At 40.6% G+C, this 19,368-nt stretch overlaps 1 protein-coding gene across 1 annotated transcript in view; it reads right to left on the reverse strand.

Moving 5' to 3' along the window:
* Positions 1-19,368, reverse strand: part of kmt2a (lysine (K)-specific methyltransferase 2A) — a 100,138-nt gene that overhangs the window by 64,596 nt on the left and 16,174 nt on the right. Inside the window, exons 2-5 of the mRNA XM_055660533.1 lie at positions 16,133-16,211; positions 7,865-10,518; positions 4,923-5,100; positions 1,468-1,693 (exon numbers count right to left, since the gene is read on the reverse strand). Of these exons, the coding sequence (XP_055516508.1) occupies positions 1,468-1,693; positions 4,923-5,100; positions 7,865-10,518; positions 16,133-16,211 (3,137 nt within the window). The remainder of the gene's footprint in view (positions 1-1,467; positions 1,694-4,922; positions 5,101-7,864; positions 10,519-16,132; positions 16,212-19,368) is intronic.

Raw genomic sequence — 19,368 nt, forward strand, 5'->3', positions numbered from 1 at the left:
AAACTATCCCAGAACAACACTTTATTCTAAACATACCATTCATGTTATCAGTCCTCATTTTGCCTAACATCAACTTTTACTGGCGGGGCGGGGGGGAACCATGGGCACCAGCAACTTCTAAATAATTCATTCAAGTGTCCATACAACTGGCAAAGATAAAGATGAGATGCCATTCAGCCAGAAAAGGGCATAATAAAATCCAAGATCTGACCAAATCCAAACATCCATGTGCCATTTTCACCCAAGTTCAATAATCAAGGAAAGAACCCATTGTTGACTTTATCCCAACCTAATCAGTGTTGCGAAACAAAATGTTTCCGTGCGACAGTTTTCCCGAGCAGGTTGAGGAATAAATAAATAAAATTTGGAAGTTTCCTGCATTCTACACAAATAATTTACTGCCAACTGATGTTTAAATTCATCATCCAACACCTTCACTAAGTAAATAGGGAATTCATTATTAACGAGGGTCCATGCCAAGCATGTTCAGTTGGGCATCAAAGATACTGTGGTTCTATTTAAAGAATCTTGTGCTTTCTACCACAAATTCATCTCTCTACTAAACCACAAAACCAATAATTCATCTCCTTTACTGTTTAAGAACACATATTCTGAACAAATTAGAAACCACATATCCCTATGCAGCAAGGCTCCACACTTTAAAAGTTATTTGTAAACCATGTGAAATATTTATCGGATAGGTGTGTGTATATAGTCCTACCATGATTACAGGAATGAGTGGGTCAACATATGATGAGCGTTTTCGGCACTGGGCCTGTACTCACTAGAGTTTGGAAAAATGAGGGGGGACCTCATTAAAACATACAGAATAGTGAAAGGCTTGGATAGAGTGGATGTGGAGAGGATGTTTCCACTAGTGGGAGTGTCTAGGACTGGAGGTCAAAGCCTCAGAATTAAAGGACGTTCTTTTAGGAAGGAGATGAGGAGACATTTCTTTAGTCAGAGGGTGGTGAATCTGTGGAATTATTTGCCACAGAAGGCTGTGGAGGTCGTCAGTGGATATTTAAGGCAGAGATAGATAGATTCTTGATTAGTATGGGTGTCAAGAGGTTATGGGGAGAAAGTAGGGGAATGGGGTTAGGAGGGAGAGATAGATCTGCCATGATTGAATGGCGGAGTAGACAACAGGCGGAATGGTCTAATTCTACTCAATGGGCTAAGTGTTCGGCTGGCAACCGGAAGGTAGCCGGTTCGAATCCCGCTTGGAGTGCATACTGTCGTTGTGTCCATGGGGCAAGACACTTCACCTACCTTTGCCTGTGTGTAAAATGTAATGTAATTATGTGAAGCACTTTGAGGTCAATGCAAGTTGACTAAAAATGTGCTATAGAAAAAACAATTTTTTTTTTTTTTTTTTTTTACTCCCATCACTTATGACCATTTCAGAAAAGCAATAAATTTAACTAATTTTTCCTTTCAAATAGGTGCATATGAAATTTTACTCACTTGCAACATTGCTTTTTTACATTTCGACCACCAAACTTGGGCTTATCCAAGCAATTTGTACACTGGCCACAGTCATCTGGAACTTGGCAGCCCGGACACTGTCCACACCTACGTGACCTCCTCCCTTTACGAACAATAGGCTCCTGTGGGACTTTGTGCTTGGCTACTGGTTTAATTACTGGTGTGGGTGGCTCAGCATCCTCTGACCCAGCCACGGATGATTTATCTGCAAGACAAATGGTTACATATTAATTGTTCCCTTATGCACAAGTGGATAAAATCTGATCTAATAAATTTCTGCTGTATCCTCCATGCAGTGGTGAATCACTGGAGAACATGTTTTCATTGATTCATTGCTCGACAGTATTTACATTTCCGGTCACTAGAAATTACGGCAGTGTTTATACATAGTCCCCTTATTTCAGGGCACCATAATGTTTGGGACACAGCAATGTAATATAAATGAAAGTAGTCGTGTTTAGTATTTTGTTGCATATCCTTTGCATGCAATGACTGCTTGAAGTCTGCAATTCATGGACATCACCAGTTGCTGGGTGTCTTCTCTGGTGATGCTCTGCCAGGCCTGTATTGCAGCCATCTTCAGCTTATGCTTGTTTTGGGAGCTAGTCCCCTTCAGTTTTCTCTTCAGCATACAAAAGACATGCTCAATTGGGTTCAGATCGGGTGATTGACTTTGCCACTCAAGAATTGACCATTTTTTAGCTTTGAAAAACTCCTTTGTTGCTTTAGCAGTATGTTAGGCATCATTGTCTTGATATAGAATGAACAACCGGCTAATGAGTTTTGAGGCATTTGTTTGAACTTGAGCAGATAAGATGTGTCTATACACTTCAGAATTCATTATGCTACTACCATCAGCAGTTGTATCATCAATGAAGATAAGTGAGCCAGTACCTTCAGCAGCCATACATGCCCCGGCCATAACACTCCCACCACCGTGTTTCACAGATGAGGTGGTATGCTTTGGGCAGTTCCTTCTTCTCCTCCATACTTTGCTCTTGCCATAACTCTGATATAAGTTAGTCTTCGTCTCATCTGTCCACAAGACCATTTTTCAGAACTGTGGTTGCTCTTTTAAGGACTTCTCAGCCGTAACCTGGCCATCCTATTTTTGTGGCTAACCAGTGGCTTGCATCTTGCAGTGTAGCCTCTGTATTTCTGTTCATGAAGTCTTCTGCAGACAGTGGTCATTGACAAATCCACACCTGACTCCTGAAGAGTGTTTCTGATCTGTCGGACAAGTTGTGGGGTTTTCTTTATTACAGAGAGAATTCTTCTGTCATCAGCTGTGGAGGACTTCCTTGAGTCCATTTGAGACCAGTCCATTGGCTCCTGCCATCACTCTGATATGTTAATCTTCGTCTCATCTGTCCACCAGTAAGCTCACCAGTGCTCTCTTTCTTCCTAATGATGTTCCAAACAGTTCATTTTGGTATGCCTAAGGTTTGGCTGGAGTCTCTAACAGTTTTATTCTTGTTTCTCAGTCTCATAATGGCTTATTTGACTTTCATTGGCACAACTTTGGTCCTCATGGTGATAAACAGCAATAAAAGCTTCCAAAAGGTGATGGAAAGACTGGAGGAAATACTGGATGCTGAGTTCTCTTATACCTGCATTAAGGAGGCGTTTAAACACACCTGAGAAATTACAAACACCTGTGAAGCCATGTGTCCCAAACATTATGGTGCCCTGCAATGGGGGGGACTATGTATAAACACAGCTGTAATTTCTACATGGTTAAACCACAATGTATAAAAATGGCCTTTAATAAAATCTGACAGTGCACTTTAACCACATGTGATTTTTTTCTATTACAAATCACAAATTGTGGAGTACAGAGGCAAATAAATAAACGATGGGTCTTTGTCCCAAACATTATGGAGGGCACTGTGCTATCCAACCCAATTCCAAAGCAGCACCTCTGTAGAAGAGCAGCCTCACAACTTCATCACAGGGAGAGAAATTTCAAACCTGCCTTACAAACCCTTCCAAGAACGTCGTAAACACATCAAACCATAGTTTAAATATTTAGAGTGCAGCATCTCAAATATTTAAATCTTCAGCTGCTGGAAGACAGCTGTGTTCAGACATGCACAGAACATTTCCAGGAATGGCTGTTAAATTTCAGTCAGACACTGAGAACTCTTTTCCACCTGGGTGGAACAATAATTGCAAAGCAATTTCCAACTCACAAATAAACTACGGCTGTAAACCAAATAGTTGCTACAGACTTTTGCTTGCCTCACCATTCTATTTCACTACCATCACATTTTTGTAGTAAAGTTCGCATGCTCCCCATTCCACGGTTGGAATGTTATTACGTTTTTTTTTTAAAGTCCAAGCTACAATATGTCTTTCATTCAACAAATGAAGCACTGGCTTCCTCATACTACACACTCACTGTGGTAATCCATTAAAGATACCATCGCATAACAGAGCTTTCTTACAAAGGAAGAAGAACCAGTGTTTTTTCTAAGCATGTAATAAATACTGTGTCCTTTTAAAACTGTTCATTAAACGATTTAAACAAACTTTGAGGCTTTCTAACAAATGTTAATAGAATGTCAGCATTTTTATACAATTAATTTGAGTTTATACAATTAATTTTCCCATGGTAGGGGAATCAAACAACCAAATGACGTAAGTTTAGGGTGAGAGGGGCAAGATTTAATATGAACCTACGGGCAACTTTTTCTCTTCAGAGGGTGGTGGATATAGGGAACGAACTGCCAGAGGAGGTAGTTCAGGAAGGTGCTGTAACAGCAATTAAGACATTTGGACAGGTGCACGGATAGGTTTAGAGAGATATGGCCAAATGCGGGAATATGGGACTAGTTTAGATGGGGCAGCTTGGTCAGCATGGATGAGTTTGGCCAAAGGGACTGTTTCCATGATGCATGACTAAGTCTAGGACTTCATGTCTATTTTAACAGCCCTATATTCTCTGGGTGCAGGTCTCCTTGCCCGGAAAGTAATTATCTAATTAGAAATCAGTCAAACCACATCAGTCAATTAATTTATACCTCAAGTGCAGTTAATATTTCACAGAACAAATGTGTAAACAGCATTTTCTAGACAATATCACTTGTTAAGGTGACCTAGAAGATTACCTAATGATGATTGCATTAACATTTCTTGTTAGGTGTGCATTATTTAGTTCAAATACTATGCTCTCATCCAATTTTTACTGAAAAAATAACATAATAGTTTGAAATAATCCTTTGTCACAGAGTGAAATTCCAATTTGAAATAACCACATCAATTATCACGTCATATTTTTACGAATCCATGTTTTAGAAACTGCATTTATGCAGAACCAGGTTTTTTTTTTCAATTGTGCCTGAAAACAATTGCACAGGGGTCTAATTCTGCCTCCAAATAGTAAAGTCCGACTCAACACTATCAGGCAAACATTAAGTATTTGAGTTGCTTACCATCATTTCCCATTGAAGAGAGTATCTTCTCTCTCTCCTCCCATGGCAAGGCACTCAGGGTAGGCATGTCGTCAGGGAATACCGCCCTTTTCCGACCAAGTGCAACAGCAGCCCTTCTGCAAACATGTTTAATGCGAGGGCCTGGTATTGATGTTTCTGAAGAATCACTCTCTTGACCCTAAATTAATCAACAAAATATAACAGATCATTCATCAGAGATACATAGAAAAAAGGAGAACTCTGGTTCGATTACTTTGCCTGCACAAACTTTACATGGTAATAATCATCCATGACAATAAAAACCTTGTTCTAATCGTCAAAAATGGTTTCTGAACATATGATACAGAAATATTAATACATCAGAATGACAACATCTATTTATCCTGTAATTGTCTGTTCTAAACACACAATGCTAGAGGAACTCAGCAGATCCTACAGCACTTTATGATTTACTCAAGATTCCAACAGTTGCATGTGTTATAATTTGTTGTAAACTTCTGGCAATATCAGTAATTTATTTTTTTGTAATATTCATTCTCAGGGTATGGGCGCGTTGCAAAGGGAGAGAGATTTATTCCTTATCCTGAAAATGGCCTGGAGAAAATGTTTGCGATGTGCCTTCTTAAATAACTAGAGTTTTTGTATTGAAGAAACACTAGTGTTGTTAGGTTTAGAAATTCTGGACTTTATCTCGGAGTCAATGTAGGATTGGCAATGTATATTGATGGCCTATGACATGGAAGAGAATTTGTAGAACTGTTGTCTTCATCCCACTAGCCCCAGCAAGACAAAAGTGACAAGATTCTATCATCATAATTACACAAGCTGCATCTATATAAAGCTCAACACATTGGAATGAGCAACATTTAATATTCACTATGAATTTGAATAAATCCATTAACATGCAAGTAGCGCAGCGTGTGGTATCGAGTGAAGGAACACCCTTGGTGAGAACTACCCATGGGGTGCATCTGTAGGCAAAATCTGTATGTGGGAGAAGTAGGTGAGGGGTACGCTGAGTCTGGGACGTGTGTCTCAGGAAAGAGCAAGTGTTAGAGATACTGAAGGACAATAAAGTCAACAAATCCCCAGGGCAAGATAAACCTTAGGTGATATGGATCCCTTCGCTTGAAGGGTTGGTTGGGCTCTAATGGAGATTTTTTGTCAATGACCAGAGGGAAGCTAATGTTGTTCCCAATTGAAGAAGAATGCTTGGGATAAGCCGAGAAACAACAGGCTGGTGAGGCTGTCGTCTGCAATGGGGACATTATGATGCAGATGCAAATGACGCACGATACAAGACAATGGTTAGGTCACCATTGGAATAATGTGTGTGGTTCTGGTCATCACTCTATAGGAACAAAATGGGCTGATGCAAGAAAGAATGCAAAAGAGATACACCAGGATGTTGCTTGGAATGGAGGCTTGAAGTACAAGGATAGATGGAATCAGCTGGAATTGTTCCCTTGACGTGCAAGAGGCTGACGGGCAACCATAAAATGATGAGGCTACATAATAGGGTAGATAGTTGCAGTATTTTCTACGGGTAGGCGTGTCTATATTTAGAGGACTTTGTTTTAAGGAGAGAGATAAAATATTTAAAGGCGATCTGAGGGGCACGTTTTTTAACATGGAGAATGGTGGGCATATGGAACAAGATGCCTATGGCAATGGTACAAGCAGGTTGAACCATGGTGTTCAAAAAGCATTTGGTCAGGTACACGAATAGGAAAAGAACAGAGGGGTATGGGCCATATGCAGGAAAATAGGATGAGTATAGAGAGGCATCTCAGTCAGCATGGCTGAGTTGGGCCAAAGGGCCTATGTACATACTGTACCATCATGACTCGGGAGAGGAGGAACAAGGAGGAAAAAACACACGCTCACAAATTCAAGCTGCCAAAAGAGGGAGTACACAAGAACAGCCCAGCAAATCAGATCCTGTGCTCGTTAATCTTCATCTGACCATCTGATCAGAATCTCCACAACCATACAATCCAAAAATGGACCAGGCAGTGTGCGACCAAGGACAAAGCCTACTTATAGCTGCAAAATATAAAGCAACACCTCACTAACCCTGCAAGGCACTCTGTGTTGCTGCGCATTCACGCAACATTTAACCAGATTTGGTTGAAAATAGGATGCTGCAAAATTTACTTCCAAAACATTGCTTGTATACCAGCATTCCTAAACACTATAAAAACATCAAATGGAATAGAATGGATTACACTTCAAACAATAGCTTTTCTCTATAATCGCCTTCATTAATTTGATTGAAATATAATTCCAATTGGGCTAAGTCCTTCAAGGCAAGGTAGAATCCAATGCTTGGTTGCAGAACAGAGGGAAATAAGGAAGGGAGAATGGAATTTCTCCCGAGTACTAGCATGGACCTAAGTGCCTTGTTAGAATATAAGATGGTGCTATCTAGCAAGAACTGCCTTCATGCTCTGAGTGAATAACCGCTTACTAACCATGGGAAAATGTTACTCAAGCAAAGTGCGCTCTATCTCTTTCCAAATGCTGGGCTGTCAAGATCTCAGTGAGTAGAGAGTTTTGGAAGGCCTTGGGGTAGAGACAATACTTTACACAACATGAACAGCTAGTTAATATAATAAAAAGGACCTGCCGATGCTGGCTTATACCAAAGATTGGCACTAAATGCTGGAATAACTCATCAGATCAGGCAGCAACTCTGGAGAAAATGGATAGGTGACATTTTGGGTGGGGGCCCCGTCTTCAGATTGATCGCGGAGGAGGTGCCAGGCTTTGTCCTATCTCCCCTTTCCTCCATGTTTCTTGTTCGTCCCAACCAATCAGATTGAAGGTCCAGACGCAAAACATTGCCTATGTCCTCCAGAGATTCTACCTGACCTGCTGAGTTACTCCAGCACATTGTCTTTTTTTGTAAACCAGCAACTGCAGCTCCTTGTTGTACATACCTGAGATTTTGTTGGGTTAGCAATTTTTAATGATTTGTTCTTTTCAATCTTGCAAAGCTGTGCTTTAGCTTTTCTCAATAGGTTTGCCACTCGCTTATCAGTTGTTGGCATTTTGTCTGCTTGTGCTAACATACTACTGATAGCAGGTGCAGAATGCTTAAGAGTGCCAGATGAGAGCATAGAAGTTATAGAAGGATGGCGAGGAGGCTTGTCTTTGTTGCCTATGGATGTAGCTGTACTGCTCTCTGTCCCACCAGTTACGGGCACCACCTCTTCAGTTCCCAATCTGCCTTTCTTTGAGTTCTTATTCTTCCCATCAGAAAGCGTTGAGGAAGACCCATCTCCCAAACTCCCTGCACCTTTATCAGTTGAATTTGACCTTTTGGCTCTCCCTGAAACCTTTTTCACTGATGATGAGGCAACCACATCCTCTCCAACAGTTTGGTCTTCAGCCACTGCAACTGGGTAAAGGAACATTGGTGGAGGACTCTGAGGCTCTGTCCCCTTACTTTGCAATTTCTTTTCTTTCCTTGATTCACGTTTATTTTCCTTTTCTTTATCTCGTTCTCTGTCTTTCTCTGACCCTTTCTCAGAATCTCTCTCTTTGACCATGCCTTCAATTTGCCTATCCTTGCTTTTGCCTTTGTCCTTTTGAGCACTGGATGTGACTGTTGGATACAATGGAGATGTTGGACTGGACGAGTCTGCAGAGAAGCTGTCCCCTGGAGTGCTGGTCTGTCGAGATGATAACTTTGTTCTACCATCTTTATCCTTTGCTGTTCCTTCAGATTGCACCAAACTACCAAGAGGGGGAGTTAAGGCACCAGTTATTATGGAGCTTACAGGAGATGAGGACGTTACGGGTGTCTGTGGAGTGATAGGTGACAGATCAGCAGATATTAGTCGCCCACTTCTGGTTCTCATGGAGTGTGATGGAGATTTTGGATCAATACGGCTTGAAATATGTAACTCTTTGTTCTTCCTTTTAGAAGAATGCCCTTTACCCGAGGAAGAAACTGAAGATCGAAGCAGATTCCGTGGTGATACAGTAACAGACTCAAAAATCCTGGAGTGGGCTTCACTAGGAGTGAATCGCGGAGCGCGGAGCAGTGGACTTCTTTTGTGAGTATCAAACCTGGAGGCAGGATGAAGTGAGGAGAAAAGTCGAGGTGGTGGTGGTGTGCTGGGAGATGAATGAAACCTGGTTGGCAAACCAACATCTTCAGGCGTTAGTGGTGATGTTATGAAGTTATCAAATATTGGCTTGCGGATAAGTCCTTCTTTGGCGTACTTTGCTGAGGAGAAGTACTGATGCGATTCTGGCCTCAGGTTTTTCAGAGATGTCCATTTGAATGTTGGTTCTCTTAAGATAGACTTCCGTTTTTCTGGCAAGCCTGTTGGTGGTGAAATGAATGGTATGGTTGGAGGCATCAGCCAGGGAGAATGATCAGATACGTTTGAGGTTTGCTGTAGGGGAGGAGGAGGAGAAAGCAATGGTGGTGGTGGAGATGAGGATGTTGGCTGTGGGGAAGAAGTTGGCAATTTCTTGCTTGTAGTATTGCTTCTTTCTGGCATTGAAAATCGGTGACTTTTTTTATCTGCCCCTCCTGGTTCACTGGACTGTGAGGCATTTAAACAACTGTGCAAATCTGGAGACTGAGTTGGTACTTCAGGAAGAGTCTGCAATTCATCAGATACCTGTGAATCAGTGGAGGTAACACTGGGGCTGCTTGATCTCGAAGAATCAGAAGACATTTGTGATGAATGCTGTGAAACAGCACTGGACTTCTCACTAGACCCACAAGATATTGAGCTGAACCGACTAGTTGGAGTTGACTCTAGGCGTGGAGCTTTGACAGGAGGTACATAGCTGTCATCTTCAATAAATCTTTTTGGAGTCTTAATTATCCTTGAAGAAATGGCACTGATGACTGGCATGATAAACTGACGAATATTTTTCAGTTGAGGTGAAGCCATGCGTTTCTGTGCTCCTTTTTTGGCTCTCTGTAAGAGCTGTTTTGCAATAGCTGCATCAGTCCTTTTAGTGACAGGAACAACTCTGACTGGCTTGGTTATCCTGCGGGGCCTCTGTCTGACAGAAGACTTCATCTCTTTTGTCACTGGCGACTTTTGTGTTGGTGTTCCATCTTTCTCCTTGCATAGCCTCTTTTGTTTCTTAGTTTGTGTTGGAACAAGGAGTTTTGGAACAGTCTTCAAACGCTCCGAAGATGGTGGCCTCCCTCTCTTCCGTTCAATCTTTCCCCCATTGCTATTAATCTGTAGTTTAGCTTTCTTCAATTTGGACTGCAAAGGTGACAGTTTAACTACTCTCAGTTTCTTTATTTTTGTCACCTGCTGCAATAATGCAGGTTTCTTCTTCTCTTTCTTTTCTTTTTCATTTTTTTGTTTCTCTGTTTTCCCATTTGTTGTTTCCTTTTTATCTTGTGCAACGTGAAGCTTTGGATTGCTCAACACTGGAGGCCGACCCCTCTTCCTCTCACCGGTGTTTAATTCTTGCTTCTTTTCTTTATCAGCAAGCTTCGACTCAACCTTGTTTGGAGGTGACAGTGCAGAGGATGAATCTGATAATACATCCGAGCTTTGCGAAGAAAATGTCCGTTGTCTTCCCCGAAGCTTCCTTTGAGGAGATTCAACTATAAATTAAAGATAATTTTAAATTAGAAATAGTAAAAAACCATTGTAATCTAATCAATGTAAATAATTTTGGTCACAACCAGTGCAGCACTAGTTACACACACCAGTGCTGTAAATACAAAGTAAACACAAGTTGTAAATGTCCCCAAAATCAGAAGTAAGCAGCCAAGGTCAAAAATGATAGGACCAGAATTAGGCCATTCGGCCCATCAAGTCTGCTCCGCCATTCAATCATGGCTGAACTATCTCTCCTTCCTAACCCCATTCTCCTGCCACTCCCCAGGTGAGTAAGTAATATGATTTGAACAGAAATATTTTACTTATCATGTAAATTAAGGCAAGAACCTATCACATTTAGATAAAATAATAAAGGCAACAAGAGCCAACATCAGAGCTGTTGAAAGTCAGTGTAGAAGATGACAACTGATAATTGAAGTTGCAATACTGGAACATTTTAATTATGTTAATTGCAGGGAGAGATCGATCTGTAGTTCGCAGCAGGATGTTGGTAGCCAGGGTCAGAAGGACGGGGGGAGTAATGAACAAAGTGGATGATGATTATGAACATTCATGGTCCCTTGGTCCACACCACAGCATATACATCTAACCATATTACATTTTGATGGCCCCTTTTAAAATTACCTGTACAAACTGACACCAATATAGTTCGGTCACACAAGGTTAAATTTCAAGTCATAGTTCCCAACACACTCAGGCATCAGGCAACATTATCCAGTTTTAAAGTCAGGCAGCAGAGCGTATGCAGAAGATGCCTAAACACACCCCTGAGAAAAGTCTAGAATCACCTTTCTCCTCCAACAGTCCTGTCTGACAGTTTTACTCTGATGTCAAGGGTTCAGGTTTTGTCTCAAAAGCCTCAGATGCTGCTTGGTTAACTCAACAATCGGTAGTTTTGTTTAAAAATGCAAAAAGGCATGGCTTTTAGAGTCTTTTGATTAATACCCACAATTCCATCCATAGTTTGATTCTCATTGATTCTGCCCAGATGTGCTTTGCACAGCCATCTTTAGAAATGTTCCTTATCAGTAGTTTGTTAGAGCAAGAATTTCCTCACAAATCACTCTCTTCAGCTGTTTCAGCATTTTTGGCAGTCTCTTTGTGTATTAACCTCTTTACTCAGCAATCTTTTTATGGTTGCAAGGTGCTACCTTACTTACATATTCTAACACCAGGGACAATTTACAAATGGCCTTATTCTGGATCTTTTGTAAAAACAGGATCCTGTGGAATTACATACAATCTGGATTCGCTTGGAAATCTGTTCCATTCTCAGACATTTATGTCAGTGGAGACCAATCATCAACAGAGTTGCCTTTAAATTAGTGTTGTACCTTTCTTGTTCATATCAATAATCAGAATGATAATTTAAGGGGGAAAATGCTTTCTAATGAATGATTTTCAGAATTTTATATGTATTAACTTACATCAGATGTTAGTCGATCACTATAAGATTAAAAGCATGGGCAGATTTTAGAAACATCCTTTGTTTTTTTTTCTTGATGGGACTAATTTTTCAACATCATCCAAAGTAAGGCTTGGGGTTTTAGAAGAAAATAATATTATCAGAAAGAGTAGCTGGTTATTAAAATCAACATGATAGATTGCATGTCAAGTTTTCATCAGTGAAATAAAGATGGTTGAAGTACGTATGGTGCAGGGGATTGAATACAATTTAATGCTGCTTGTAACTAGGAAGCCCCAATAGTGCATTGAAATAACCCATTCCTGTAGCACAAGGATAGGATGAAATCAACCCAATTGGATGGAATAAGATTTTCCCAGGTTAAAAGATCACAGATGTCACTGATCTTTTTGTCTTCATGATCCATTCTGTGTGCACATCAGAACCCTGTGTAGAAAGCTCAAATGGCAATACCTATGTTTATCCCCGGTAACAGCCTTTTGTTGTATGTTGCACAAGTTACCCAACTCTGAGGTAATGATATCAAGGGACCTTTGTCCATACTTGTTGCTGTTGAATTGTAAACAATACAGCTGCCAGGTAAACCATACAAGCATAAATGGAATTAAAAACTCTGATCAAAAGCTACTTCTACCCGTGCACACATAAATTGAATTAAATCCTGTAACGCCCGGACCATTGGTTTATGCTATTTGTTCAATAACTGCCTCTAATCTATTTATGAATTAACAGCAGAAAATGATCCAATTACTTTTAATGATACAAGAAAGAAGGCAAAAATAAAATGGTGAACCATGGCAAGAAATTTCATGGAAATGACCAAATGTTCAGTCAAAAATTGATTCTGGTTTATATATAAATGACTTGGATATAAACGTAGATGGGTTGGTGAGTAAATTTGCTTGTGACAGCAACATTGGAGGAAATAGACAATGAGACAATGAGAAAGGCTTTCAGAAGTTAGATTGGGATACAGATCAGCTGCAGACATGGGCAGAGAAATGGCAGATGGAGTTTAACTCAAGCAAGTGTGAGGTGCTGCACTTTAGGAGGTTGAATGCAAAGGAAAAGTACACAGTTAATGGCAAGACCCTTTACAGCATTGATGCACAGAGGGATCTTGGAATAACTCACTGAAGATGGCAGCACAAATAGGCAGGATGTAAAGAAGGTGTATGGTATGCTTGCCTTCATTTTATTGATTATAAAAGTCAGAAACTCATGATGCAGCTCGATAAGACTTTGATTAGGCCACATTTGGAGCATTGCATGCAGTTCTTGTAGCCCTATTACAGGAAAGACGCGGTGGCTTTGGAGAGGGTGCAGAGATTTACCACAATGCTGCTTGATTAGATGGCTTCAGCTACAAGGAGAAATTGGATAGACTTGGGATTGTTTTGTGCAGAATGATGGTTGAGGGGAGATGATAAAATTATATAAAATTATGAGAGGCATAAATAGGGTAGAGAGTCAGAACCTTTATCCCAGGGTGGAAATCTCTAACAAAAGCAGGTATAGCTATAAGGCAAGAGTAGGAAAGTTTAATGGCGATGTGCTGGACAAGTTATTTTAACAGATAATGGTGGGTGCCTGGAAGGCATCACCAGAGTGGTGGTGGAGACAGATACGATAGTGACATTTTAAAGGGTTTTAAACACACGGGAGCGCAGGGAATGATGGGTTATAGATCATGTATAGGCAGATAAGATCAGTTTAACTTGACATCATGTTTGGCACAAATATTGTGGGCCGAAAGGCCCGTTCCGCTGCTGTACTGTGCTATGTTGACACAGTGAGACTACAGACATTTAGGAAGAGAACCACCGACAAAGATGAAGAGATTAACCATCCGGTTCAATCCCTCTGCTTTACTATTGATAGATGCTACTCATTTATCGCAGTCTAGCTATTTGAAGTACTGGCACGGTAACTAGGAGTGACGAAAAGGTAATCCAGGATACAAATATACATGAAGACACATCACTGTGTCAACAAATTAAATAATTGCAGCAAAGGTCAGGAAAATAGATCATAAAAAACTATTTACTTTTACTGCAAATATTACTCTTGCTGCAAATAGGTCAGATCCTATCGAGATTAAGGAGATGGGGTTAGAGATAAAGCAAGAGCAGATTATGGATTTGATGTGATAACCATCACAATGGTAATGACAAAGTTGTCTTTCAAAAAACTACCTTAAATTCAGTTAAGTGTAGTCAGAATCATGCATTGTTATTAAAACCTGCTCGATCAATGGAAGCTACCAATGTAATCCTACTCTTAATATTAATCACTGGCTGCTCAAAATCTATTTTCCCAAGCAACGATAGATAGTTGACAGATAACACTACCATAGTAGGCTGATCTCATACAATAACAAGACAAAATACAGGAAGCTGATATAGAACTTGTCAATATAACAACCTCTCCCTCAAAGTTAACAAAACAAAGAAGCTAGTCGTCGACTTCCGGAAGCAGGATGCAGTACAGATCCCAGTCTGAATCAATGGCGCTGAAGAGGAGATGGTCTAAAGCTTCAGTTCCTGGGTGTAAATATCACTAACAATTCATCCTGGTCCAACCACATTGATGCCGCGGCTAATAGACAATAGATGCAGTAGTAGGCCATTCGGCCCTTCGAGCCAGCACCATCATTCAATGTGATCATGGCTGATCATCCCCAATCAATACCGCATTCTTGCCTTCTCCCATTATCCCCCGACTCCGCTATCTTTAAGAGCCCTATCTAGCTCTCTCTTGAAAGTATCAAGGAGTAAGAAAGCACATCAACGCTTCTCCTTCCTCAGAGGGCAAGGGAAATTCAGCATGTAGCCAATTCTTACCAATTCATACAGGCGATTTATAGCCTAGACGCATCACAACGTGGTATGGCAACTGCTCTGCAAAGACCCCAAGAAATTGCAGCACAGTCCATCACACAAACCAGACTCCCCACCATCAACTTCACCTGTATTTCACGCTGCCTCGACAAAGTAGCCAATATCATGACGGACCATTCACACCCTGGTCATTTTCTCTTCCTTCCTGGAAAGCACATGCCATTAGGATCCAGAACTGCTTCTTCCCTGCTGGTATCAAATTCTTGAGAGGACTTCTCATACGATATGAATGAAGCCTTGATCTTCCAATCTACCTCACTGTGGCCCTTGCACTTTTCAATGTTATTTGTAACATGATATTCTGCACTCTTTTCACTTTTGCACAACCTGATGCACTCATGTATGCTCTGATTAACCTGGATAGGAAATAAGATTTTGCCCCCTATCTTGGCGCACATGACACTAATAAACCAACAGCAATTCCATTTTATTTAGTTCCAGAGACAAAATGTAAAAAGTATATCCAAGATGCAACCTCAAAAAACTGCATGTGTCAAATTCCAAAGATTTATAACCACTGTGTTTAGGTTTAACAGGAGTCAAGTGCTTAGAGTAATTACATTTATCCCCTATAACACGAGTGCAGCAACCACTGTGAATGATTCCAATGGCAACATGAAAATTATGCTATATCCCTCACCAAATGCCAGCAACATGTTGGAGCTGGCCTTTATAAAATGTCCTCAAGCACACTACTACTTCCAACATTGATCATCCTGAATAGTTTAAGCGACTGCACAAATCGCACAAACAATTCCTGTTTTACTTTTAGAAGACATAGTTAGGAAATTGTGAAATCAAAAGGCGGAAAGTCTATTTGTGTTTGATAACTGTTGCCATCGATTTGCAGAGGCTATGATATTTAACCAGAATTCCTAAAGGCGCAATATCAAAACTGTGCTTGAAATTTCAAGTACTTGTGTGGCCGCAACATTAGAAAACAGACGTGCAGAAACCAAATGCAGTCTCATTTTTGTAAAGCTATCCAGTTTAAATCACTTCCTAATGTTCCTTTGGTCTCTGCTTGATGCAGATCCTGATTACTACTGAGTTAAATTCCGTAAGCATCAGTGTGAGCTGCTGATACTTATGAGATTTTACTGAGTAGTAATCAGGATTTACATCAACCAAAGGAACATTAGGAAGTGATTTAAAATGTCTAACTTGAGCGTTAGAAATTAATTCCCAAGTTCAAAACAAACTTCACTATTTATACTTTGAAGGTATCTGCATTATGTTAATATAATATATAGAAAAGATGACAATTACCTCGCAGGGCTCTGAAATTACACCTTGCCGGGCTCCGTACACTGTTATCATCTGAGCAGAAACCCAAAAACTGTTCATCCTGAAAGAAAGAAAAAAAAAAATCAGAATATCCACATTTTATAAATGCTGATTTCACTTGGATCAATTTTAATGGTAACAACTTTGTTTAACTGTTGGATTGTCTGGCAGAGTCCAAGCGTAGAACATAGAACAGTACAGGAAAAGAACAGGCTCTTCGGCCCACAATGTGTGTGCTGAACATGATGCCAAGACCAACACTTATCTACCTGCACATAATCCATATCCCTCCATATCCATATACCTATCCAAAAGTCATTTAAATGCCACTAACAGATCTGCTTCAACCCCCACACCCGGCAGCACATTCCAGGCTCTCACCACCCTCTAAAATAACACTCCACTCCTTTAAACTTTGCTCCTTTCGCCTTAAATCAATGCCCTCTAGTATTTGGTTTTTCCATCCTGGAAAAAAGATTCTGACCGTCTACCCTATCGATGCCTCTTATAATTTTTATATATCCACCTTTTCATTGGTTAGACAGGTTCCTCACTATAGTGGCTTCCCATTCACTAGCATTATGCTCATTGATGTATTCCCAGCCTATGCAGTTTTGGCATGCTGAGCAATCCAGGTATGACTGTATACTTCAAATCAGATATTCATTATTTGTGATGAGATTTGAAATGACTAAAGGTTTGCAAGAGCCACCTTCCTTTCCAAATTCAGTTTAGAAAATTGCTGTTCTTGGATACTATTCAGTAGAACCACCTTGAAGAAAACACACATGGCCTTCAACTATAAAATTGAAAATAACCTTATGATTGCTGTTATTCTAGCTCAATAGGTGGAGTTAACAGTTTGTGCAGAGTGCAAGAGAATTTCTTTTTAAAAACGACACCTTGCCAGTGGGAAAATCCTATTATTTTGCAAGTACAAGCCACAAAGAAAAATGATCATATTTTCTTTCCTGTTCCAACTCTCTTGCATTCTGTAGACATAAGGTTTTTTTAAATTTTCGATAACATACTAAATCCACAAGCATTTTAGAGAAAAAACTTTGAAAAGGGCAGCTAAACATGTGAACTGCAAGTTTGGGTAGATTATCAAGCATATTTTACTGAATTACATGGTTTCAGTATGGTCTAGGTGTTACAAATTTTAATTTGCCAAAGTTTATTTCTGGTTTTACTTGATTGTATTCCCCTGTTGCATTTGTCTGTAACCTTTTCCCCATTATGTCACATGATTCCAAGTTATGCCATGTAAAACCACATATTCTGAGAGCATGGCCAGTTATATTTGTATGCAACTAAATGGCCATAAATAACAGCAATGGGCAGCTTAAGAAATTCACAAAACTTAATGTGTAAATGAATTGCCTGGTGTCACATTATCTTGAATAACTTGGGACCAATCAACGGCTGAGTAAGCTTAATACTGATCAACCAGACAAACAACTGACAAAAAGTTACAAAAAATGATTGTAGGTTGCTGAGGAGAGAGGAAAATTCACCTCCCTTCTACAGCCTCCAATCTTATAGTTCCCCTATCCAGTACTGACGGTTCCTACTACCTTCTCAAAATCCAGACAGAACTGCCCTGGCAGATGCATTGTTGCTGCCTGCTCCTTCCCCACCGACCTAATCTCAAAACTAATTTACATTTTGTCCTCACTTGTCCAGCCCCTTCCGACCCACATCCGAAACATCTCTCGCCCACTTCAGCGGAGTTGACCCAGAACATCACCTATCCATGTCCTCCTGAGATGCTGCCTGACCAGCTAAATTACTCCAGAATTTTTTTTTTCCCCAAAAAGTAGGTCCACCCACAATTGTATATTTATATCTTCACCTTAATAAGAGTGAATATTTATAGTTTTAGTTAAGAAGCACTTGAAGCAGTCAACCATGAAAAACAGGCTCCATTACCCAGGCAGAATTCAATGTTCCTAATGTGGAAGATGTACTTTTTTGCCTAGTTGAAAAAGCACCCCTTTTTAAGTAAATTCTGCTTTAATTCAATTTTGGGGTATTATTACATGCATTGTAAACAAATTTATATCAATATTGTGAACAAGATATATATATATATTTGGATAAACAGATGTTGATAGGGATTTTGGCTTTTTTGAAGTAATGGGGAAAAATGACGAGGGAAAGGCCTTAGATGTTTTCTATATGGACTTCAGCAAGGCCTTTGATTAGGCTCCACGTGATAGGCTGCTCTGGACGGCATGATTGCATGGGATCCAGGGACAGCTAACCATCATCCCCTCCAAGCTGGTTAGCAAGCTCTCAGATCTGGGTCTCTGCGCATCCCTCTGCAATTGAACCCTCGACTTCCTCATTCACAGACCACAGTCTGTCCGTATTGGTGGAAATGTGTCATCCTCGATAACAATCAGCACGAGAGCACCTCAAGGCTGCATGCTCAGCCCCCTGCTGTACTCACTCTATATTCATGGCTGCGTAGCCGGACATAGTGCGAACTCCATCATCAAGTTCGCCGACAACACCACTGTTGTGGAACATATCACTGATGGGTACAAGTCAGAGTATAGAAGTGAGATCGACAGATTGACCAAATGGTGCCAGCACAATAACCTGGCTCTCAACACCAGCAAAAGCAAGGAACTGATTGTGGACTTCGGAAGGGGTAGGATGGGGACCCACAGTCCCGTTTATATCATGGTGGAAAGGGTCAACAACTTCAAATTCCTGGGCTTGCATATTTCCGAAGATCTCTCCTGGTCCCAGAACACTGATGCAAGTATAAAGAAAGCACATCAGCACCTCTACTTCCTGAGAAGATTACGGAGAGTCGGTATGTCAAGGAGGACTCTCTCGAACTTCTACAGTTGCACAGTAGAGAGAATGCTGACCGGTTGCATCACGGCTTGATTCGGCAACTTGAGCATCCAGGAGCGGAAAACGTTGTAAGCACTGTCCAGTCCATCATCGGCTCTGACCTCCCATCGAGGGTATCTATTGCAGTGGCTGCCTCAAAAAGACTGCCAGCATCATCAAGGACCCACACCATGCTGGCCACACACTCATCTCTCCGCTGTCATCAGGTAGAAAGTTCAGGAGCCTGAAATCTGCAACATCCAGGTTCAGGAACAGCTTCTTTCCCACAGCCATCAGACTATTAGACACAACTTCAAACTCTGAACTATAACAGCCTATTGCACTTTATCTGTTTATTTATGTGTGTA

This window comes from Leucoraja erinacea, chromosome 32 (genome assembly GCF_028641065.1).
Source record: "Leucoraja erinacea ecotype New England chromosome 32, Leri_hhj_1, whole genome shotgun sequence".
NCBI lineage: Eukaryota > Metazoa > Chordata > Chondrichthyes > Rajiformes > Rajidae > Leucoraja > Leucoraja erinaceus.